General features: G+C 66.9%; 1 protein-coding gene across 2 annotated transcripts; it reads left to right on the forward strand.

Annotated features, from left to right (window-relative positions):
• Positions 1-424: 424 nt before the first annotated feature.
• FGFRL1 (fibroblast growth factor receptor like 1) lies at positions 425-15,035 on the forward strand. Of its 2 annotated transcripts, XM_014788807.2 has the most exons (7): positions 425-688; positions 1,247-1,341; positions 11,125-11,397; positions 12,636-12,716; positions 12,800-13,084; positions 13,225-13,578; positions 13,761-15,035. In XM_014788807.2, exons 2-7 carry the CDS (start codon positions 1,263-1,265, stop codon positions 14,207-14,209), a joined length of 1,521 nt encoding a protein of 506 aa, XP_014644293.1. In that variant the 5' UTR covers positions 425-688; positions 1,247-1,262; the 3' UTR covers positions 14,210-15,035. The 2 variants fall into 2 exon arrangements, with proteins under 2 accessions (XP_014644293.1, XP_087290898.1); XM_087434772.1 differs by lacking the exon at positions 11,125-11,397 and having other exon boundaries at positions 426-688.
• Positions 15,036-23,595: the final 8,560 nt, after the last annotated feature.

A 23,595-nucleotide genomic window follows, 5' to 3' on the forward strand; every position in this document is an offset into this window, starting at 1 on the left:
TCAGGCGGCCGTGGGCTCGACCAGGGCCAGCTCTAGGGGTGCCCTGAGGCTGGGGCCTCTGACGGGGGCGCGGATGGGTGCAGGTGGGGGGTGGGCGCCAGGCACCTGGCGGTGCGCGGGGCCCGGGGTGGGGGCGGGTCGGGGCCGAATGGGCGGGTCCGGGGCTGGAGCGGGGCGGTGCCCCGGGGAGCCACCCGCCCGCGGGCCGCCCGCGCCGCGAGGGTTAAGGCCCCGAGCTCGGCGGGCGGGGCTGGCGTGCATGGATTGGCGGAAAGTTCGGGCGCGGGGCGGGGCGCGGGGCGGGCCGGGCCGGGCCGGGGCGCGCCGATTGGCGGGAAGTTGTGTCGGGGCGGGGCGCGCGGCGGGCTCGGCGCTCGCTCCGGGAGAGTTGACAAAGCCCCGCAGGGAAGGACGCCTCGCGGCGCGGCGCCCCGGGCCCCTCGCCCCGCCGCCCCGGGACCCCGGTCCCGGCCTCCGGCCCCCGGCCCCAGCCTCGCCGCCCTGCGCCCCCGGCCCCGGCCCCGGCCCCCGCCCCGGCCCCAGCCGCCCGCGCCCAGGTAGCGCCGCCCCGTCCCGAGGCCGGGCCCGGGGCGCGGGGCGGCGGGGTGCAGCGCCCGGGGTGGCGATGACCGCGTCGCGCGCCCCGCGGGCCCGGCCCTGAGCCCCGCCGCCCGCGAGCCCCGCCGAGGTGAGCCCCTCCGCGCGCGCCCGTGCCCCCCAGGGGACCGACTGAGAGGGCCCGGGTCCCGGGTCCCGGGTCCGAGGCATGGGCGGGCAGGGTCCAGGTCCTCGATCCCCTGCGCGGGGCCTCCGGGCACGGCACGCGCCGCCGCCGCTCCTGCCCGGCCCGTGGTCCTCCCTGCGCCCCGCCCCCCCTGCACCCCACGTGGGCCCCCCCCCCCCAGCGCAAATTTGTCCGCTAATGGCGCAGGCGATTATCTGCGGGGCCGCCGGTGTTGTGTGTCCCGCGGGCAGGGCCCGAGCTACAAGCGCCAGGAATCCAGACGGTGTTTGGAGAGGGGGGGCGGCGGGGGAGTCCGGTAATTAGTGTAAACCCTTTGTCTGCCTTTGATACCCACGGGTCTCCCCGCCGCCGCTTCCTCCGCCCCGAGCGCGCGCAGGGAGGGCGGGCCGGCCCGACCGATCCCAGCGGCCCGGGACTGGGGTGCTGGCGGCTCCGGGGCCCTTGGCTGGAGGGTGGCGACCCCCACCCGCGCGACAGTGACCGGCCGCCCAATACCCTCAGGTCCGGACAGGCCGAGATGACGCCGAGCCCCGCGTTGCTGCTGCTGCTGCCGCCGCTGCTGCTGGGGGCCCTCCCTCCGGCCGCCGCCGCCCGAGGTGAGTCCTGGCGCCCAGCCCGGCGCCCCGGCTCCGCCAGCGCCGCCCCTTTCCCTCCCGGCACTGAACCCTGAACCCTGACACACTGCCCGCCTGGGCGCGTGCCTGCGCCCCGCCCCTGCTGGCTCCGCGCTTTCCGGGCCCCCTCACCCACGGGGCACCCCTCACCCACGGCGCTCACCCGCGGGAGCCCACACACACTCTCAGCTCACCCTTAGGTCCCCACACTCACCACGTGGCACCCCAGCTCACCCACTGGGCACCCACAGCTCACCCATGGGGCACCCCAGCTTACCCACAGAGTCCCTTCTCACCACGTGGCACCCCAGCTCACCCACTGGGCACCCACAGCTCACCCAGGGGGCACCCCAGCTTACCCACAGTGTTCCCCGTTACCCATGGGGCACCCCAGCTTACCCACAGAGTCCCTTCTCACCACGTGGCACCCCAGCTCACCCACTGGGCACCCACAGCTCACCCGCAGAGTCCCTTCTCACCATGGGGCACCCCAGCTCACCCTTGGGCCCTCTGCACTCACAGGCTCCCCCCAGCTCACCTGTAGGGGCCCACACTTACCCTCAGCTCACCCTTAGGTCCCCACACTCACCCACGTGGCACCCCAGCTCACCTGCTAGGCACCCACAGCTTACCCACAGTCCCCCCTTAACCATGGGGCACCCCAGCTCACCCACAGGGTCCCTCCTCACCCATGGGGCACCTCCGCCCACCCACAGAGTCCCTCTACATCTATGGGGCACCCCTAGCTCACCCTCTGGGTCCACCCTCACCCACAGGGTCCCCCCTTTACCCTCAGAGCACCACCAGCTCATCTGTGGGGCCCCACGCTTGCTGGCAGGGTGGGCTCTGGCCCCAGTCCCCCTCAGGACACACTCACACACATCCACACACGTACCTGCAGTCGAGAGCAGCTGGTCACCCTGTAGATTCTTAGGGGTGGGCTCTTTGGCCACAGTGGACCCAATTATGCCCCTGGGAACCTGCAGAGACCCCCACGGTGGCCAAGGTGGAGTGTGGGGACAATGGGAACATTCTTGGTGTCTGGGACTCATGACCCAGCCCTGTGCCCTGGGCCTGCCTGTCCCTAGGAAGGTGAAGGTAGGGGCCGCAGGGCTGAGTCCTCAGCTCATGGGGTCACTGCACAGGCTGGGAGTGGGGGCCTGTCTCAAGCCAAACCCTGAGGACCACCTACTTCAGGCTGCACACTGTGTCTCTTGCCATGTACCACGCCAGGGCCTGGGTGCGCTCACACACTTGACGTCCCAGTGGGCAGGCCTGGGGTGCCTCCCGAGGGACCCCTGTCCCCACGCCAGCCCTGTGAGGGGCATCCTCGGCTGGGGTGATGGCTGATGCGTGTCCAAGGACTCCTGCCCGCCATGTTTTGTGCTGACGTCCCCTCGGTTAGGCGGGACCTGTGGCCAGGCCGGCCTTTCAGTGTATTGACCACTCAGGATCGTCCCTGCCCTGTCCACCCTCTGACGCTTCGTACCCCTCCCCCGCCGCCCTACGGGCGTACCAAGCCCAATCTGGCCTTATATGGCCACGTTCGGGCGTTGGGTGGCGGGCGGCGGCCCAGGTGGGCCTCCTGCCATGGTACCCCCCCGCCCGCCTGGCCGGGCACTGGCTGGCTGGCTTGAGGGTGGTAGCTACCCAGGCATGGCTGGGCCGGGCAGTGTCCTGGGCACTGCAGGCACTCAGGTCATGCCCAGCAAGGTCCCCCCGCCCAGCGGCCGGCAGCCCGGACTCTGATTCCCCTTTTATCTGCTTGGACTTCCCCATCCCGCACCTGCCTGTCCTCTGGCCACTTGGCCAGGGAGGCTCTGGAGGCCGCTGTCCTGGCCCGGTCATTGGCTGGAGCCCGAGGCGGAGTGGCGCATGGCAATGGGCAGTGGGTGACAGTGGGCAGCAGAGCCTGCCTTGGTGCCGAGGGGCCACCCCCTGCTCTGTCCCCCTCGGCTGCGGCCTTGGGACTGCGCCTGGTGTCCGGCCCCTGCCCGAGCCTGGCTCTATGCAGCTAGGCCCTGGCGGTAGTGGGGAGGGCTTCTGTGGTTTTGGGGGGCTGTCCTCCTGGCTATGCCGGCTTCTCCTCCAGGCCTGGACTTGAGGCCGAAGCCAGTGCTGGCGCCACCCACCTCGCGGGTGAGCGGGCCGAGCATGGACCTTCCTTAGGCAGCAAACCAGCACCCAGCGAGTGTGGGCTGTTTTTGAAAGCTGTTTTCCCCGTAGTGTCACAATTTCTGGAATCGGCACATCTCGAGACTCAGATCATATTTTTAAAGTTCCCCTTTTCCCCAAGTTTCACAATCTTGGTGGGTTTGTCTTAAACTGTTTTTTTTTTTTTTTTTAACTTAAAAAAAGATAGAATTTGGCTTTCTCCATTTCCATTTTATTTCTCGCAGTGGGAATTAGAGAGGTTCAGGGTGAAATACCTTTTTCACAAATAACTTTGGAAGAAGCTGTTTCGGGGTTTTCTGAGAAGTGCCACATCTGGACTTCTCCAAGGATGGCGCAATTGGTCAGTCTCTGAGTGGCCTTGAGGTCATCCCCCGTCCTCTGGACCCAGCTGGTGTGTCGTGAGCGAACTGAGTGCTGAGCCCGGGGGCTGGGTGCCGGCCGGCCGTGTCCTACCCTGCAGGATGGCCCAGTCTCTGGCGACCTGCCATCGGGGCTGTGTTGGGAAGGGTCTGCTGGTGTGTGTGTCTCGGGCCAGGCTGCAGGGGGCCTCTCTCTCCACTAGGTCCCTCCAGGCAGTGGCTGGCCAGTGTGCGGCTGGGGCCAGGGATGGACATGTGGGAGCCGGGCTCAGGGCCTGTGAGGTGGGGATGTGGGCCAGCCGCCCCATTTATGTCTGGGGCCCCACTCCTGGAAGGGAAAATAAATCACTGTCCGTCTGGGTGGTGGAGGGAGCCGTGAACAAAGTCGCCTTTGGCTGGGCCTGGAAACCCCGACCGCAGGCTCCTTCTCCATTGTGCGGGAATCAATGGGCCTCGCTCCCGCCCAGTGCCTCCCGCCCAGCGCCACGGCCCTCATGAGGGAGATGTTGGTTTTTCCCCCCACAGTGGCCTCAGCCTCCAGCTTGCCTGGGCCGGGCTCAGGCCCTGCTGACGGTGCTGGGGGAGGCGGGCTGTGGCCCTGCAGGCCAGGGCCCTCGCTGCTGGCCGCCTATGCTGTGCGGCTGTCCATGGCGGCCTCCTTTGCCCTCGTCTGTGCCTCGCCTGGTGACTGCATCCCTGGTGTGTCCAGGCGACAGCCTCGGTGGGCAGAGTCAGCACATGGAGGGCAGGCATGCCTAGGCCACTTCCCCTGCCACCCCACCCTACCTGCTATCCGCTCTTCCTGGTGGGGGTCAGTGGGTCCTCGTGGTCAAGCCCCAGGGTGCCCAGCCTGGTTGCTCTCGGGGCCCGAGGAGCTGCTGTCCTGTGCTGCTTCAGGGTGGGGCTGCAGCTGGGGGTCCACAGCCCAAGGAGGCTGGCGGGAGGTGGAGTTGGGGTGTGGGGAGAGGCATGGGCTTCTCAGGCCAGGTCAGGGCCGGCCTGGAAGGAGAGGAGAGGAAAGGCCTCCAGGTGGGGGAACGGTGTGGGCAGCTCACCTTGGCCGGGGTGGACATCCAGGGGCCACAGGTGCCTCGGTGTAGCTGGACTGGGGGCCGTGAATGGGGGGCTGGCTGGGCTGAGAGGGTGCAGGGAGGAGGGGCTGGGGGCGTGCTGGGGGTCTTTTCCTCCTGGGCAGTGCAGCTCATCTTCCTGCCTCCAGTGAGGAGTTGGGGGCCTCCACCCCCCGTGCCCCCACTGAGTGGCTGAGGGCAAGGCCTAGAGGCCCTGCACCCCTCATCCCACACAGACCGGCCCCCTGGGGGAACCAGCACGGGCTGGGGGCTTCCGGGAGCTGTCCCTGGAGCGCTGGAGGCCGCTGTGGCAGGGAGGGGACTCCGGCCTCAGGGCTGCTGAAACTCAGCGCTTCCCATCTTGGCAGGAAACACAATGGCTTTTCTTCCTGCCGGGTGAGTTTATCCCATGAGATTTACACAAGCTGCGTGCTGTCCAGGGGCTGAGGAGTGAACGATGGGCCTGGGCCTGCAGGCAGGGAGGAGGGGCTGTGCCCACCCTGGTCGCAGACCCGCTGGGCAGTGACCCCTCTGGCTCCCACGGTGCTGAGCCCTGGAGAGCCGGGCCTGCAGAGAGCCTGCCCAGTTCCCAGAGGGGACTGTGGGGCTCAGGGAGCCCAGGTCGAAAGGCCATGTGCCCCTTGAGGGCTGGGCAGCCCACCCTGAGGCCTCCAGGGGTCTGGGGAGTGTCCAGCCTGGGCGGCTGGCTTGCCCAGGCCTCACACCCTCAAGCCTGTCCTCCAGAAGCCTGCGTGGGCCGTGGGCTGTGGGCTGTGGTGGAGCAGGTGTGGGTGGGAGAGCCAGGGGCTCTCTGGCCTGGGGGTGTCCGGCGTGCCTAGGCTGCTGGGTGGTGGGTTGGGCTGTCCAGTGCGAGAACCCCCACAGCGGACAGAGCATTGATTTTGCCCAAACGCCCGACCTCTGGCGCAGGGGTTCCCGGCTCAAGAAATGTCCTTGTCACTTTTCCAAGGTGATGAGGGTGCAGGTTCAGGCCCATGGGGGGCAGGCCCCTTGGGTGGTCTGGACCCCGCGGCATGAGAGGGAGGCCCCGGTGGACCAGGGCCTTCTTGGTTCCCTGACAGCTGGGGTGGGGCTGGGCCCCTCTGGGGAGGCCGTGGGGGAGGACCTGCGTTCTAGGCCTGCCCTGGGGGGCAGGTGTGGGCAGGGTGGGGGAGGGGTCGGCTTGGAGTCCAGTGGACCTAGTGAGATCTGGAGATGGGATGGGGCCACCCAGGTGCCCCGCGGAACCTTCCGGATGGATACTGTGGCGGGGGGTCTGGGTGCCTGCCGCCCCAGCCACCATCACCTGTTGGTTTATGTGGGGCTGCCCCCAGGGCAGTGGCACCGTCAGGGTGACGCTCTGTGCCCCCGTGTGTGCCCTGGAGGTGGCCGGGAGGAGGAGCCCTGAGCTGGGGGTCCGCTAAAGGTGCACGTGAGGGCCTCCAGGGAAGAGAACAGGCCTGGAGGGCCCCCCAGCCCGCCGATTCTCCTGGTGCCACGGCTGGGCAGCGGGCAGCCTGGACACTCCAGCCAGCTGGCTTGCTTGGTGGGTCAGGCTGTCCCTTGGCCGCGCCCGGAACAGCCCGGTTTCTGGGGCAACCACCTGTCCTGCGGGCCCTACCAGTTCCACCGCAGATCCCATGGGTCCTGCCCCTGGGGGCCGCCCTGGGCAGGCTGGCGACCAGGAGCCTGTGTGCGCGTGTGCTCCTGTGTGCTTGTGCACGTGTGTGTGTGCGTATGCACCTGTGTGCTTGTGCACGTGTGTGTGCGTGTGTGTGTGCACCTGTGTGCGTGTGCACTTGTGTGAGTGTGCCTGAGCTGCTTGGCATTGCCCCTCATGGCAGCCCTGTGGTGGTCGTCACCTGTGCCCTCTCCTGGAGGCGTCCCTGCCTTCCCCCCAGGGCTCGCCTTTTAGGGAGGATGCTGGCCCTGGGGCCCCTGTGTCTGGGCCTTCCCAGCTCCCCGCCCTGTGCAGGGCTTCTCTCACCCTGGGGAAATACCACAGGTCCCGTCTCCCAGAGAGTGCCCACCTGCCCCACCCTGCCAGGCTGGACCTGCCTCCCCTCCCTGCCCTCTGGCCAGGGCCCTTTGAGCACCCCCACCAGGCCACTTAGCTCCTCTGGGGGTGGGGGCTCAGCAGGTTGGTGGCTCCTGGCGAGCCGCCCTCCCCCCACAGCCAGTCCCATTGTAGTTAGCCTGATGCCCACCCACCCCCCTGCCAGAGAATTCCTTCCAGGCTAGAAATTTCTGGGGCTTTGCAGGGCTCGCTGGGGATGGAGCCGGCCCTGGTGAGCTGGCCAGGTGTTTCCTGCACACCCTCACTCCCACCTGTGTCTATGGCTGCAGGGGGCAGGCCTCACCAGCTGGAGAGGCCTGAGACCGCTGGATGGCTCTGCGGCCCTTGCTGGGCCCTGGCATATGGGACCCCACCACATGGCGGTGCCTGGTCCAGCCCCTCGCAGAGGGAGCTTGCGGTCCGCAGGTCAGGGCCCACTGAGCCCCTAGGGAGTGGGGAGAGGCGGAGGCTGATTCAGGACAAACCCCTGACAGACCAGGAACAGAGGAGCGCTCAGTGCGGTGGATGGTGCGGCCAGAGCAGGCCACCCTGAAAAGGGCGTTGGAGTCCCGGGGGGGGGGGCACAAGGAGGGGGTGTGGGGAAGGTGCACCAGGTGAGGATAGCCAGTGCAGAGGCTGTGGGGTCAGCTAGGTGTGGGGTGCGGGACTTTAGGGTGCTCCCTGAGAGCCTGTGAAGACTGCCTGGGGGTGGGCATCTGTCCCATCCCTCCCTGGTGTGTCCCCTGTCCATCAATCCCAGTGCCCCTGCCTGCCTCGGCCCTCCCGGGGCCCACAGAGATGGAGGGGCATCCGCCCCTTGTTTCATTGCAGCTGGGAAATGGTGCCCTGGGCCAGGCGGGGCCAGGGTGCTCAGGTGGGTTGTGTCCTGGAGAGGGGGGTCTGCATCCACTGTTGGGGGGGTGTATGTGCGCCTGGGGGCAGAGTACGCATTTGGGGGCAGTGTGTGGGTCTGGGGGACAGTGGGGATAGTGAGTGGGTCTGGGGATGTGGGGACAGCAAGTGGGTCTGGGGGACAGTGGGGACAGCGAGTGGGTCTGGGGGACAGTGGGCACAGCGAGTGGATCTGGGGGACAGTGGGGACAGCGAGTGGGTCTGGGGACAGTGTCTGGGGACAGCAAGGGGGTCTGGGGGACGTGGGGACAGTGAGTGGGTCTGGGGACAGCGTCTGGGGACAGCGAGTGGGTCTGGGAGACAGTGGGGACAGCAAGGTGGTCTGGGGGATGGGGGACAGCGAGTGGGTCTGGGGACAGTGTCTGGGGACAGCGAGTGGGTCTGGGGACAGTGTCTGGGGACAGCGAGTGGGTCTGGGGACAGTGTCTGGGGACAGCAAGTGGGTCTGGGGGACAGTGGGGACAGCAAGGGGGTCTGGGGGACGTGAGGACAGCGAGTGGGTCTGGGGACAGGGTCTGGGGACAGCGAGTGGGTCTGGGGGACAGGGGACAGCAAGGGGGTCTGCGAGACAGTGTATGGGGACAGCGAGGGGGTCTGGGGGACAGTGGGGACAGTGAGTGGGTCTGGGAGACAGTGGGGACAGCGAGTGGGTCTGGGGGACAGTGGGGACAGCAAGTGGGTCTGGGGGACAGTCTGGGGACAGCGAGTGGGTCTGGGGGGACAGTGTGACAGTCTATGTGTGACACCTGAGCTCCGGGTGGCAGCTGGGAAGCCTGGCTGTGTAGGCTGGGCGTGTGGGGCCCTCCGGGTTGCTGCACCCGGGCCCCTCCTGGCACCCCTGTTCCTGGCTGTGTTTTCATGGCTGGGAGAGGAGTGGAGGGTAGGGAGGGTGGCCATCTGCATTCGGCCCGTGCCCCAAACTTCCTCGTCCTGTAGTTTAGGGTGTGTGCAGGGTCAGGGGGTTTCCTGGAGGAGGTGCTCACGGGGAGGGGCTGAGGCCGGGTGGTGGGACCCTGGAGGAGGCCAAGGTGGTGCTGTCAGGGCCCCTCAGGCCCTGCCCTGGAGCCCTCAGGCTTTCCTCCTAGGCCGGGCGGTGACAGCTGCCCCCCCATGCCCTTCAGGTGCCCGAGGGCCTTAGCCTTGCCTCAGTTTCCCCACGGCTGAGTGGGTTGGACCCTTGTCCAGGTGGAACAATGGGGCTTGTGTTTCCCAGGCTAAATATAGAACTGTGGCAGTCGCGCTGGCGGCCAGAATTCCCAGGAATCTGGGGGGGCCAGGCCTCCCGCCCGTGAGCCTGTGGGGGTCTCTGCAGGGGCCAGGGCCCAAGGGCCTGGCCTGGCGTCGGGTCCAGCGGAGCCCAGGTGGGGGTGGGGGTCCGGGGGGCTGGCCACAGCGGGAGGAGGGGCTGTTTGCTTTAGGATAAGGCTGGCTCCAGCCGCCGCCGGCCTGTCCCCCAGCGCTGTTCGCAGGCTGGCCCTCGGGGCCACGCTTCCGGCCCGTCTGGCAGTCACTCGGCTCTGTCCCTCCTCCCTGCAGTGACCGAGGGGGCATCCCTGCCGCCCAGTAGATGCCCGGGCTCCTCAAACTTCCTGCCTGGGGGTGGGGGTGGGGCTGGCAGTGGCCCCCGCAGGTCAGGCCATCCTTTCTCTGCCGCTGAGGCAGGCTCCCTCGGGGGCGGGTGTTGGACCAGCCCCAAGCAGGGAGGGATGCTGCCCCTCGGTCCAGGCACTGTCCTACCCCCGGACTTCCTGGGCAGTTGCATGTGTCCATGTGTGGCCATGTCTGTGTGCTTTTGGGGGTGGGGGGCTTGTGCCCAGGTGTCAGCCCGGGAGGGAGGCCCAGGGCACTGGACAAAGAGGGCTGGGGGGCGCCCTCTTTGTCCTGCAGCCTGGGAGGCCCTGTGAATAGTGGAATTTCAGGCAGTGACAGGTGGCGGACGGGGTCTGCCTGGGAGTGAGCCGGGACCCTGGACGCACCGGGGGGGCCTCAGGAGGCCCATTTGTCTGTGGGTCTGCAGACCTTCCCACTGCGAGCTGGGTGGGTGCCTGGGGGTCCCTGCAGACAGTTGAGTAATTGAGGAGAGGTGGGTCTCAGCCCACTCCTGCCTCTGCTCTTCTTGTGCCTTCCAGGGGGACCGGGGGGGCTGGAGAGGAGGGAGCTGGCTGGGGGCGAGGGACAGCCAGGGCCCGTGGAGCACTGTCTAGGAGCCACACGGTGGGGGTGGGAGTAGAGCCAGGATGTGGGTGCAGAAGAGAGATCCCCGAAAGGCTAGGGCGTGGCTGCATCTTCATGGGTGGGCTTTGCAGAGTGGGGTGTGCGGGCAGGGGTGGCTAGGAGCAGATGGGGACTGGGAGGAGCCCCCCGTGATCCCCAGACCCTGTCCTTTTTGTTTGTGGTCATAGAGGGAAGGTGCCCGTGTTCCTGTGTCCCTGACACCCCAGTCCCCCCAGCAGGGCTGGGGTGACGTTGCTGGACTCGGGACCCCCTCACCGCCTGGGCTGTCATCTGCCTCCATCCAAAGGGTACCGTCCCTCCCCCAGTGCCCCAGACGGAGGCGGTGAGGGCTCCTGCTCTGTGAGGGGCCCTGGGAGATGGGAGATGACAAACGAAAAGCTGCCACAGGAGTCTGGAGACCCCACAGAAGCACGCCGGGCCCTGGTTGCAAAGGCCAGCAACGTAAATCGCATGTTGAAGAAACACCAGCTGATTATTAAAAACACATGCCGCCTTCAGGCCCCATAGCGATAGCGTCTCAGAGCAGCCACTGCCTCCTGGCACCTCCTCCCGGCCAGGATGCGGCATGCTGGCTCTCCTGGCCTGGAGTGGGTGCTCAGGGGGTGTGGGCCGGAGCCTGGCGCACAGTGGGTGCTCAGGGGGTGTGGGCCGGACCCTGGCACACAGTGGGGGTTCAGGGGGTGTGGGCTGGAGCCTGGCGCACAGTGGGTGTTCAGAGGACATGGGCCTGGCATGCAGTGGGCCCTGGGTGAACGCTGGCCACTGTGGTCTGGGAGGAGGGCGCTGTGCTTGCAGGCCCCTGCTGCCTTTGCTGGGCAAGCGTGTCTGGGTGGAGTCCTGGGTGGGGACCCGGTGGGGACAGCCCCATCCCCTGGGCTCCCAACACCCACACCTGCCTCCGCTCCTGACCACCTGCCAGTCCCTTCCTCCCTGACCAAGCCCTCTGACCTGCCCTCAGGCCCCCCGAGGATGGCGGACAAGGTGGTCCCGCGGCAGGTGGCCCGGCTTGGCCGCACTGTGCGCCTGCAGTGCCCCGTGGAGGGGGACCCGCCGCCACTGACCATGTGGACCAAAGACGGCCGCACAATCCATGGTGGCTGGAGTCGCTTCCGCGTGCTGCCCCAGGGGCTGAAGGTGAAGGAGGTGGAGCGGGAGGACGCGGGCGCCTACGTGTGCAAGGCCACCAATGGCTTCGGCAGCCTCAGCGTCAACTACACCCTCATTGTGATGGGTCAGTGATGGCCGTGCCAGGGCAGCGGGGGCTGGGGCAGGGCTGGGCCTTGCCATGTGTGCCCTGAGACAACACGGCCCCGGGGGGGTCGAGGGGGCGGTTGAAACTTTCCCACCCACCCACCCACCTGACCTCCATCACCACCCCAGCCTGTGCCCTCCCCCTCCTCAGCCCCGCCTCGGGGGTCCTTCCTCCCAGGTCTTCCACCCCAAAGTTTCTGCTGCCCTGGGGGCCAGGGCTGGCTGGAGGGCAGCGGGAGTGGGTATGGGGGGTGCCCAAGGTGGTGGTCCCACTGAAGGGCAGCCTGGGCAGGCTGGCAGCCTTGGCGTCGGCCATGACTTTGAGGCTCAGGTTTCCGAGTTCAGAGGGGCCGCCGGGAAGCTAAGAGCCTTCTGTTCTCTTCTGCCTCTGGGGCCGGGGCTTGGGGACTGGGCGGTGTCCCCAGCGACACGCCCTCCGCTTGCTAGTACCAGGCGCTGGCGCCCGGCCCTCCCCCACGGGCTGCCGGGTGTGGGTCCTGTGGGGAGGAGTCTCCTGGGTCCCTTGGGGTGGGTCTCCTGGGCGTGGGTCCCTCGGGGCAGGGGGCAGGCTCCTTGGCAGCCATGTGGGCCCATCTCACAAAGGAGCCTGACCTGCCCCCCACTGTGTCCCAGGGTGAGGGCCTGAGACAGCCTGGCTATGATCCTGGGCTCGGTGGAGGCAGCGGCTGTCATGGGGAGGGGGCATTCCTCAGCATGCCCCACCCCCAGTCGGGCCCCTCGGGCCTTCTCTGGGCTGTGGAATGGGAATACTGCGGGTGTCCCCCCACCGTCATTTCAAAGGGGAGGATGACCAGGCGGTATGCGAGCCGTGTCAGCTCACCAACCCCTCGGCCCCTTGATGTGGGCTAGGGTTACCGCAGCTGCCGGCTGGGCCCGGCCCCCTCCTCCCCAGCCCTGCAGACCCCTCGGAGCCGGGGTGGGGGGGCTAGCTCTCTGGTCCCACCCACGCCTGTCGGGGTCACCTGCACCCAGGGAGTGGGCCGGGCTGGCGGCCGCTCCTGCCCAGCTGTCTCTAGGATTCTGCGATGTGGGTGTGCGCCTATGGCCTCCTGCTTGCTTTCTAGAGCTTTCCCAGTTGGGCCCGCGGCTGGGGCCTGGGAACCAGCCTGGGGTCTGCGTTGGGGGGCTGGGGGCCATGCTGAGGCCCGGTGGGGGTTGCTGGGGCCCCTCTCACACGATGCGCCCTCCCCTCTGCAGATGACATCAGCCCGGGGAGGGAGAGCCCAGGGCGTGATGGCCCCTCGGGGGGCCAGGAGGACCCGGCCAGCAAGCAGTGGGGTGAGCGTGCGGCTGTCACCGTCCTCCTTGGGTGCAGGTGGGGCCAGCCTTCCCGGCGCCCGCTGACCTCTGTGCTCCTGCAGCGCGGCCCCGCTTCACGCAGCCCTCCAAGATGCGGCGCAGGGTGATTGCACGGCCCGTGGGCAGCTCTGTGCGGCTCAAGTGCGTGGCCAGCGGGCACCCGCGGCCCGACATCACGTGGATGAAGGACGACCAGGCCCTGACTCGCCCAGAGGCCAGCGAGCACAGGAGGAAGAAGTGGACGCTGAGCCTGAAGAACCTGCGCCCCGAGGACAGTGGCAGATATACCTGCCGCGTGTCCAACTCTGCAGGCGCCATCAACGCCACCTACAAGGTGGACGTGATCCGTGAGTGCGGGCCGGGGGCCGGGGGCTGGTGGGCACCATCAACACCACCTACAAGGTGGACGTGATCTGTGAGTGCGGGCTGGGGGCCGGGAGCTGGCAGGTGCCCGGGGTCGGCGCCCACACGCTGTGTCCCTGTGCAGAGCGGACGCGCTCCAAGCCCGTACTCACGGGCACGCACCCCGTGAACACAACGGTGGACTTCGGGGGCACGACGTCCTTCCAGTGCAAAGTGCGCAGCGACGTGAAGCCAGTGATCCAGTGGCTGAAGCGTGTGGAGTATGGCGCTGAGGGCCGCTACAACTCCACCATTGACGTGGGCGGCCAGAAGTTCGTGGTGCTGCCCACGGGTGACGTGTGGTCGCGGCCCGACGGCTCCTACCTCAACAAGCTGCTCATCACCCGCGCGCGGCAGGACGACGCGGGCATGTACATCTGCCTGGGAGCCAACACCATGGGCTACAGCTTCCGCAGTGCCTTCCTCACCGTGCTGCCGGGTGGGTGGGCCTGCTCCACCCCCTACTCCCCGCCCCCGCCTGGCCCACGCGGACAAGAGCGCCCCCGTCCGGCAGGGCACTGCCCGGGGGCTCACCTGTGTCAAGGGCCAGCCTCGTGCAGGCACTCCTGGGCCCTGTGGTGACGTTCCCCTCCCCACCTCCTTCCTTGGTCTCTCCTGCAGACCCAAAGCCGCCGGGGCCACCCATGGCCCCCTCGTCCTCGTCCACCAGCCTCCCGTGGCCAGTGGTCATCGGCATCCCGGCCGGCGCTGTCTTCATCCTGGGCACCGTGCTCCTGTGGCTCTGCCAGGCCAAGAAGAAGCCGTGTGCACCCACACCGGCCCCTCTTGTGCCTGCACACCGCCCGTCTGCACCCGTCCGAGACCGCGGCGGGGACAAGGACCTGTCTGCACCGGCCGCCCTGGGCACCACCCCTGGCATGGGGCTGTGTGAGGAGCTTGGGCCCCCGGTGGCTGCCCAGCACCTGCTGGGCCCAGGCTCAGCTGCTGGCCCCAAGCTCTACCCCAAACTCTACACGGACGTGCACACGCACACGCACACGCACTCACACACACACTCGCACGTGGAGGGCAAGGTCCACCAGCACCAGCACATCCACTACCAGTGCTAGACAGTGCTGCCTCTCGGGGTGCCAGCCCACTCGAGCTGCAGTGCCACAGGGTGGGCATGTGGAGGCAGGCGGGGCAGAGGGCCACGGAGGGGGATGGACACAGGCGAGAGGCATGGCCAGCACCCTGGGCGCCATGTGTGAGGCGCGCGCACACACACACACACACTGACACCTGCAGACATACACACACACTGACACACTCAGGCCGAGCACCTTAGGGAAGGTCTGTGTTTGTAACTTTGCAGTGCGCATGTAGCAATGGGCTAGTAGATGAAGGAAGGCCTTGGCCCTGGTGAGGAGAATTTCATGGGGGCCATGGCCACCCCTGGCCTGGCAGGAGATCTGAGAGGCACCCTGGCTTTGCAAACCAAAAACCCCGACCCCTGCCCTGTGCCTGCCTGCCTGTGTCCCTGCCCAGGCCTCGGCAGGCGGGAGGCTATTTTTGCCACCACCTGTCTTGGGTGTCCAGGAGTCCACCTGGGCCGGGGGGTCGGGCATAGCAGTTCCAGGCCCAGTCCTGAGAGGCTGGAGCCTAGGGAGGGGTGAATCCCGCCTCACCCAGCCTCCCACTGCCAGAGAGAAGGGGCCCTTGATATTTATATTTAAGAAATTAAGATAATAATATTAATAATGATGAGGGCTGGGCTGCAGAGACCGACCTGGCCTTGTGGCCATGCTGGATGTCCAGCTTGGGGCCGGGCACCCTTCACTCCACTGCCTGTGGTGGCCGCAGACCTCTGTAAGTTTATAGAGTTTGAGCTGAAGCTTCGTATATTTAATTTATTTTGTTAAACAAGGAAACGTGCATCCTTTTCCTGTAAACTGATCTTTCTGCCTGTGTCTGCATCTGTGCGTGTGCGTGTATGTGTGCCCGTGTCTGTGTACAGGTGTGTGCACGTGTGTGTGTGTGCCCGTGTCCATGTATAGGTGTGTGTGTGTGTGCAGGGGCCCGTGTCCATGTACAGCTGTGTGCGTGCCCGTGTCTGTATACAGGTGCGTGCGTGTGTGTGCGTGGGCCTGTGTCCATGTACAGGTGTGTGCAGGTGTGTGTGTACATGCATGTGTGCCTGCGTATGAGGCACACGGGCCCACACACACGTGCAAACACTCTCCAAGAGCAGAGAAGGCTCTCAGGAGTCTCGTCGCTGGGCCTGTGGTTCTGGGGCTGAGACCAGGCGTCCCTGGGGCCTCATCAATGCCTCCGAACGGGACTCGGGCAGCCGAGTCTGCAGCACTGCCCCACACAGCTTCACGCGCCTCCCTGGCTAGCCAGAGTCCTGCACCCTGGCCCAGTGAGTGTCCCCTCGTTGTCCTGGCACAGCCCCTGTGGCCCTCAGAGCAGGGCCGTGCTGCTCCATCCTGTGCTCGGGGGCCAGTTGGGTGGCCTTGGTGGGGGGGTGGGCTGGCCTGGGAGGGCTGGGGCCTCGCTGTCGCCTCCATCCAGGCGCCTGCTGCCTGAAGGGCCCTGTTGGAAGGGTCTACCAGCTGCCCCTGTGTTGTGCAACAATGGGCTCGCTCTCCAGATGGGGAAACTGAGGCTTACAACTCGCTCAGCTGGCGCACAAGTGTCAGGTTGCCTCTGGCCCAGGGGTTCTGAAGCCTCTTAAGAAAAGCACTGAGATAACGCGTGCGATTCTAGCACAGCCGCTGGCGTGAGGCTCGTCGTATCGCTGAGCCTCAGGTGGTCCGGTGGGAGGGGCACGGCCTTGCCAGTGTCTAGGGCACTGCCCGGCCGGCCCTGCTCCTCAGAGCTCCAGGAAACAAGGGCAGGCTCTGCTTGACCCTGCAGGCCAGGCATCCAGTCCTTTCCGGGTGCTGCTGGTCCTCTTCAGACTGCGTCCCCAAGGTGAGGCCTGGGCCTCCTCCTCCGACCCCTCCCACTGGGGTGGTGCCCCCCAGCTGAGGGCGGGTCTGGGTCCCATCCCTCTCCTCTGGTCCCCAGGGCTGGGCCCCACTCTCCTGCCCCCTCCTCCTTGGGGATGCCCATGCAGAGCAGGATGGGGTCCCCGTCCTTGATATCCCCTCATCCTCTGGCCTCCCAGGGTGGACTCCACTCCTGTCCCCAGAGGGACAGGGCTAGCCCCGAGGGAAGCCCCCTGGGGTGGTCCTGACTCCATGGGCAGTGACCAGGCTTGGAGCAGGGCCAGCAGCCTCCAAGTGACAGAGGCCACTTAGGTGGACGCCATGGGAGACTGAGGCCTTGGCTGGCGGTGGGACGCCCTGCAGCAGTGACCAGGGGCAGCAGTGGGGCTGTAGGCGGCCCACAGCTTGTGACCGAACAGATGTTCCCAGATAGGACAAGCTGCAGGGCGACACCTGGCTGGGTTTCAGTCCGAGGTGGGGGAGGGGTGGAGAGAAGGATGACCTTAGGCAGCAGGGAGACCTCAGGCAGTGGGCCATCTCTGGGTCATAAGGGGTGAGCTGCCCACTCCCCAGGCACCACTGAGGGTATGGTCCCCCAGAACCTCCACAGCAGCCTCTGGGACTCCCGACCTCGTGTGGGTGTCTCAGCCTGACGTCCAGTGCAGGCCACCTGGGCTCTTGGGACCGCCCTCGTCATCCTCCCTAGGGAAGTCGGAGGGGCAATGACCTGCCCCCCCCGACCCACATGGCCACTCTCTCATGGGCAAGACAGGCCTGGCAGAGCCCGGGGCCTGGTTCTCTCTGAGACCAGTGGCCCTAGGCTCCCCATCCCCCGAGGGCCCTTTCAGGGTCCCTGAGGAGAGACAAGAGCTGGTGGGCATGTTGGGGTGCCTGGCTGGGCAGGCAGACCTACGGAAGACCAGACACACCCTCATGAGCCTGCCCTGCCACCTTGAAGCCCAAGCCCCCACTGCCCACCAACCATACCCTGGAGCCCGGAGCCCCCCTGGAACCCCCCACACCCTCAGCTTCCTGCTCTGGGGGCCCCCAGGACCAGCCTGCGCCCCTCTCAGGGGCCACCTGGAGGGGGTCAATACCTCTTTGCTCCCGCTGCAGCTTCCAGACCCTTCTCCCACGGCTCCCCCAGTCCCCAGCTCCGAGCCCCAGCTCCCTGCCTATGCTCCAGCCCAACCCTGCATGACCCCTGGGAGATTTCATGCCCACATGGACGTCCCTCAACCTTGGCTCCTGCCCCCCTGGCTGCAAGGCCCTTTTTGAGCCCCTGCCGTTGCGGAGGTGTATGCAGGCTGCCTGCACCCCACACTCCCAGGATGGAAGCTCCTTTCCCTGCACCTCCACGTGCAGGGACAACAGAGGGGACAGAGGCTGGTGGGTGCTCACCGCGGGGGTGTGGGCGCAGGGCTGGACAGAGGCAGGGGGCTGGGCCTCAGCCACCCTAAATGGACGTTTGCTGGCTGGCTCGCCGACTGACTGGCTGGCAGTGGTGGTGAAGGCTGGGCAGTGGAGCTTCCCTGGAGCCCCACTCCACCAGACTCCGCACTCCCATCTCCCCGGGCGCTGCCCCCTTGGGGACCCCCAGGCTGGGTGCAAGGGGGCACGCACACGCCGGGTCCTGGGGGACGGGGCAGGGTGGGGCCAAGGGGAGTGCGAGGGGCTGGGGGGTGGGGCCGCGTCTCCCATGGGCTTGAGGGGCCACGCTCTGGGCCTTGCCCCTCCGTGGTCAACCTTCCGCGTAGACCGAGGCCAGGCCCCAAAGTGCCCTTGGCTGCAGGCAGAAAGACCAGTGGACAGCCGCCAACGCTACGGGGACCACAGCAGGAACACAAATGCCTCCTGTCCCCGCTCTGTGGGGCTCCCTGTGTGCTGGGGTGGGCCTGGGTCCTACCCTGGGGTCTCCAGTCTGGAGGTAGAGAAGGGGGATCCAGCTGTGTCCTCAGAGTGACCCCAGGCCAGGCCAGGCTGGGTGGGACTTCCGATGGCCATTTGGGGAGGAGACTCCTAGTGTCCTTGGTGGGGGTGCTGGGGCGCTAGGTGGGTGAGCGTGCTGGGGTGCTGAGCCAGGCCAGCGTTCTTCCCTCTGATCGTCCCCCGGCAGTGATAAGCCGGATCCCTTGAAGCCGGGCAAACTTGAAAGTGTGGCCCAGGCTGTGACGCCCTTGGGTGTGACTGCCCCCCTGCTGCCCCGCCCTGCTGGCTTCAAAGGGGTGTCCGAGAGCCGTCCTGCAGCTGTCCCAGAGGGGGGGCCTGAGGCTGATGCCCAGGGAGGGGCAGTGTGACAGGAGGCCGAGGATGAGGGAGATGGGGGAGAACCCCACCCCCACGGGCCTCGGGTCGGGAGGGGCTGGCAGGAGATCAGAGCCTTGTCCTGGGGCCAGGCCAGGAGACCTGGGACAGGAACGCAGGATGTGGGACACAGGAAAGGGGGCAGGAATGTGGGGCATGCAGTCAGAACGGAGGATGGTGATACCTCAAACAGCACACATCGGCCTGGGACTCAGGGTATGGGATCAAGGAACCCCAACCCCGGGGTAGGGCTTGCAGGGGCTTGGACCTGCTGCGGGGGCCCAGCTGAGACGGAGGGGCTGAAGGGCAAGTGCTCCCCGGGGTGACCTTGCCCAGGCCCAGGGCACAAGGCTGGGCGGCACGGAGACATGCGGGCCTGCGGGCTGGGACTGCTGTGAGGTGGGCTACAGAGACAGGGACTCCCACAGGGCCGAGCCTATGGGAGCTGGGTATCCCGGGCTGGGCTGGGACATGGGGAAGCAGCCCCTACCCCATGCCTGGCACCAGCATCTGGCTGGAGCATCGCCATGTGTCCAGGAGATCAGAGTGCTCAGTGGAGGCAGGGGGCTGATGCTGCTTGTCATGCGGTGGTGCGGGGCAGGGGCAGGGCCTGGTGACGAGGGGCTCCCTCTGTGCCCTGCGCTGACCTCACAGCCTGCCCGGCCCACATGGCCGGCCAGGCCTGGCTGGGCCCAGGACCCTCGCACACAGGCCACGTGGGCACCAGGACGGGGCTGGGGAAGCTGGGGCCAGGGGGCTCTCCTGGGGACCCTGGGGGCTTGGCTAAATGGCGACCCAGGCCCTGTGTTCCCAAGGTGACCCAGGGTACTGGGGTTCAGGCTTTATTTTTAGAGCTCATGACACTGCCTCTGAGGAGAGAAATATTTGCCCAAGGGATGTTCCTGTCTAAGGCTGTGGCTGGGGGTGGCTGATGGAGGGCCCTCACTGGTCATCCTATGCTGGCTGAACCAGCTACTGCTGTCGTTCAGGAACCCTCGGTGACCCGGCAGCAGAGCTGGCCTGGAGCAGCCAGCTCCGGTGGGCAGGTGGGATCCAGGAAGAGTCGGGGGCTTGCCAGGAGGGACCCTCCCTGCGCCCGTACCTCCAGCCCCACACTGGGCTCTGAGTGGCCTTGGCCTCTGGAAGTGGAAAGGGGGTTTGTGGTTTCCGAGGCCCCATGGGCCCAGTGGGGGGCAGGGCTGGTTTGAAGCAGGAGTGAAGGAGGGAGCAGACCCAGTCTGAGAGTTGGCCAGCTCTGCTCACCTCCCACCTGGTGAGACTGCAGCACCCGGGAACCCCCTTGCAGCCCCTAGATGTGCTCCAGGCCCAGCAGGACAGCCAGTGCCCTTGGGGCCTCTGGGCCCCAGGCTCTTCACTGAGCCCTCAAGCCGTCTGTCTGCCCCACGTCCCAAGGACCCTGTGCTGCAGCCTTCCTAGCCAGCCCCACGCCCCGGCAACCCTGGCACAGTCCCTCAGGTGTCCTGCCCCCAGGCCTGCCCCGGCTGCTCCCCAGCCCAGGACTGACCCCACTGGCAGCTCTGTCCTCCAGCACTGACTGCCCAGCCTCGCCTGCTGGAGCCCTGTGAAGGTCCATGCTGTCCTTCCCCCGGTTCAACCTCCATCCTGCCAGTCCCACCCGGGGCGTCCCTCACCCCACGTCCACCCTGCTGAGCCTCTTCAATCCTCGCCATGGCTTGGAGGTCCCCGCAGGCCGGTGCCCCAGCCCCAGCCGCCGTGGTCCCCGGGCTGCAGCTGTCTGTGCAAGGGAGGCTCAGTCCCCCACTCAGGCCGGCCACTTTGGTGACCCTAGGTGGGAGCTTGTATAGGTCCCTGGACCTGGGGACCTAGGAGCACGGGAGGCGGGATCTGCTTTCCACCTGGGCTTCTCCTGTGGAGACCACCCAGGGGTGGGCCGGGTGGAGCCCTGGGTCAGCCGCTCCTGACAGCTCATCTGGCCTCACAAACCTAATCTTCTGTGCTGCCCGGGGCCGCTGGGGTCCTGCCCAGTGGGCGCAGAAGCCTACCCCTGAATGTGCCTCTGCTGGGCAACAGCCTGGCCCAGACCCTGCAGCCACCGGTCAGCTGCCCACACCCCTAACACCTCAAAAGCCACTGACACAGGACTTGCACTGGCCCTGGCTTGGTGTACCCATCCACCACACGGTCACTGCCGGTCAGGGCCCCATGTCGTGCCCCACCCTGGGCACCTCGGGCAGCCTGAGGATCAGGGGCTCTGCCTTCACAAATTCAGCATCGCCTCAGGGCAGGTGCGGCCCTGGGTCAAGGGCCACTCAGCACACACCTGCTTCTGGGGTGCATGCCCCTTGGCACAAAGCTGCTGTTGGGGTGCGGGCCCCTCAGCACACGCCTGCCCCTGGGCACATGCCTGCTTTGGGAGTGCAGGCTGATTCCTTTCTGGGGTTCTTGACTGGCGTGTGTCTGGGGTGACAGGGCAGTGTGTTTGGGTCAGGCCCAGTGGCCAGTGCAGTGGCTTGAGGCTTCCCAGGGCTGCAGCCCCCAGAGGGGTCACGGGCTGGGCACACACAACGTCCCTCGCTCCCCATCTTGGTCCAGTTCCACCCGGGCCTTTGCCCAGAGGCTCCTCCTCCTCTTAACTAGTGGAGGCCTTTCTCCTCAGCCAGAGGGGCGTGGGTCCACCCCCAGAGGCTGCACTGACCCACGTCCCCCCGCCCCACTGCACCTTCAGGCCTCCAGGAAGGCCGAGCTGAGAAGCACACGAGGTGCAGTTCTGAGGGACCCCACCAGGCACCTCGCAGCCCAGCCCTGCGGAGGGGTGCGTGCTGGCCTGGCCGCATGGGACGAGAATCCTCGAAGGGGAGCCATGCCCTGTGGGGGTGGGTGGGAGACCCAAGGAAGGGGACCTCAGATTAGGGCCAATTGTCCATCCCCCAAGGTGGCTGAGCTGACACACACCCAATCCCAGGGCCATCCCCAGGTGAGGGTGGTGGGGGCCTGAGGCTCCCACGCCCCCAGGCAGCTGCACGCCCCACCTCCAGTCCCTCGACAGCCGCTGGGCATCTGGCCCTGGGCCGGCAGGTGGTGACAGCTGCCAACAGCTGGCCCGAGGGGCGGGCGCCAGCCTTATGCTGAGTCACCGGTGGGGGTGGGGTGGGCCTGGCTGGGTCCTCGAGAAGCTGGGCCGGGGCTCAGTTGTGGGGTATGTGGTAAGTCCCAGGGAAGGGCAAGTTCTCCTACCCTGCATCCCTGAAACGCCCTCCCCTGGGCCCAGAAGAGCAGGGAGCGGCCAGGGGGCGTCTCAGCCCTGGTGCCCGGCATGATGACACCAGCAGGCTCCATCTGTCTCTGGGGGCCCCCAGGGTCTGGGGGCTTCCTGCAGGGAGGAGCGAGGGCAGCAGAGCAGCAGAGGCCAGACGAATGGAGGAGGCTGGGCAGCGGTGGGGTCTTTGCTGGCAAGCAGCGGCCCCTGCAGCAGCATCCACCCTGATGGGAGGCAGCGCAGGTGGACTTGGTGGGCAGGCCTGGCGAGGGTGGAAGCCCACTGCCGACCTGGTCTCCTCCGCAGGCTCACGGCGCCAGGTGGGGGCAGCGCTCCCACCCAGACCCCTGACCTTCCTGGAAGACCGTCAGTCTCTGTCAGTCCCTGGAGAGCCACATGGCTGTCCCCTGGGACCGCTGCCCTGTTCCTCTCCCTCCCAGTCCTGCCCAGCGTCATCTCAGCAGGATTCGGAAGCCCCCAGCCCGGAGCAGCACTGGAGCTGCCCACTCCCAGGCTGGGACCCTCCCCTCGGTCATGCCCTGGGGATCTGGTTTGGGGTGGGTTTATGTCTCCAAGAACACGGGGCCCCTAGTTTTAGGCAGGACCCAGGGAGCGAGGACAGTGAGCCCAGGGACCCCCTGCCACCCTGCTCTCTCTGAGCCTCATCTGGGGGACAGGACATCACTGCAGCTACCATGAAGGCTGCCCCTGTGGCCCAGCATCTGGCAGACAGAAGTGCAGGCCTCATCTCCAATGGCCTGGCTGGGCCCTGACCTCCAAAGTGTGGGCAGGAAGGTGGGAGTCCTGGGGGTCCCCACCCCACCCCCTCCTGGCCCTGGGATGCAGGGAGCCAGGGCTCGGGCCTCAACCCTCCTCATGTTCTGTGCAGCCTGATCAGTGCCCCGGGTAGCACCTCCTGTCCACAGTGTGCACAAACTGAGTCCTCTGGGGCCGGGCAGCCTCTCTGTATCGTGAGACCCCCAGCAGCTACCGCCACTCTGACCCTCAGTCTCCTCATCTGTGGCATGGAGGAGAGGCACCCGGCTCAGGTGCTGATGGGAGCCCTGAGTGACCACATAGACGGGAAGTGACCCCAGACCTGGCCCCAGAGAACATGGAGTGGCCAGGGGGCCACTCAGGACCTCAGCTTGGACCCAGGCCTGGGATGGGCAGAGTGGGCTGGGGTGGCTCCACAGAGGCAAATTTCTTCTTCTTTCACAGCTTTTTCCTCTATTTTTCTTCCCACATTCTTCCAAAAGCTGTCCTCCACGCTGCCGTGCATTCCTGGAGCCTCTCCAAGACAGTCAGCACCTGGCTCCCCTGTTGGCCACAAAGGTCCTTTGACGGTGGCGGCAGAGCTAACCTAACAGTGGGGGTGCGGGAGGGGGAGGGAGGCAGGGTGGACACGCCGTCTTCTGTGGGGGTAGGGTCCACTGGGGTCACGCCCACTGCCCCGGGCTCTGTCTGGACCACTCCGCCTGCCCTAGCCCAGAGCCACCAGGCTGCTCTGGTTGACGTGCCAGCTCTGAGGGGCCCGCTGGCCCCAGTTGTTCTGGGGGAGGCTGTGGAGTGCATCCCTCCCTCCATCAGTGTGTCTCGAGTGGGTGTCTGGCCAGCCAGGGACTGGACTGCCTGCTAGGGGTTCTGCGGCCACAGGACCCTGCGCCCACCTGGGAAATGGGATGGCATCTGCCTTGGGTTGTCTGTCCTCTGCCAGATGTGCCCCATTCATGGGCTCAGGAAGGCTGGGGTTCTGCTGCCCACACCTGCACACAGTGGCACTCTTTAAACGCTTGGTGGGAGAAGGGCTGTTGGACCCAGAATGTCGGGGCGTGTCGTCCAGGCAGCATGTGTGGGGCTGTGGCCCCTCTGCCTCCTTCCTGCTCTCTTGGGAACCGAGAGGCCTGGCCACTTTTGGCCCCCAAAAGCCAACCCTGAGCATGGGGCACCCCCAGATGCCCAGTGGCCAGGGAGGCCTGGC

The sequence above is a fragment of the Ceratotherium simum genome, chromosome 8 (genome assembly GCF_057802395.1).
Source record: "Ceratotherium simum simum isolate JZ-2026a chromosome 8, ASM5780239v1, whole genome shotgun sequence".
Taxonomy (NCBI): domain Eukaryota; kingdom Metazoa; phylum Chordata; class Mammalia; order Perissodactyla; family Rhinocerotidae; genus Ceratotherium; species Ceratotherium simum.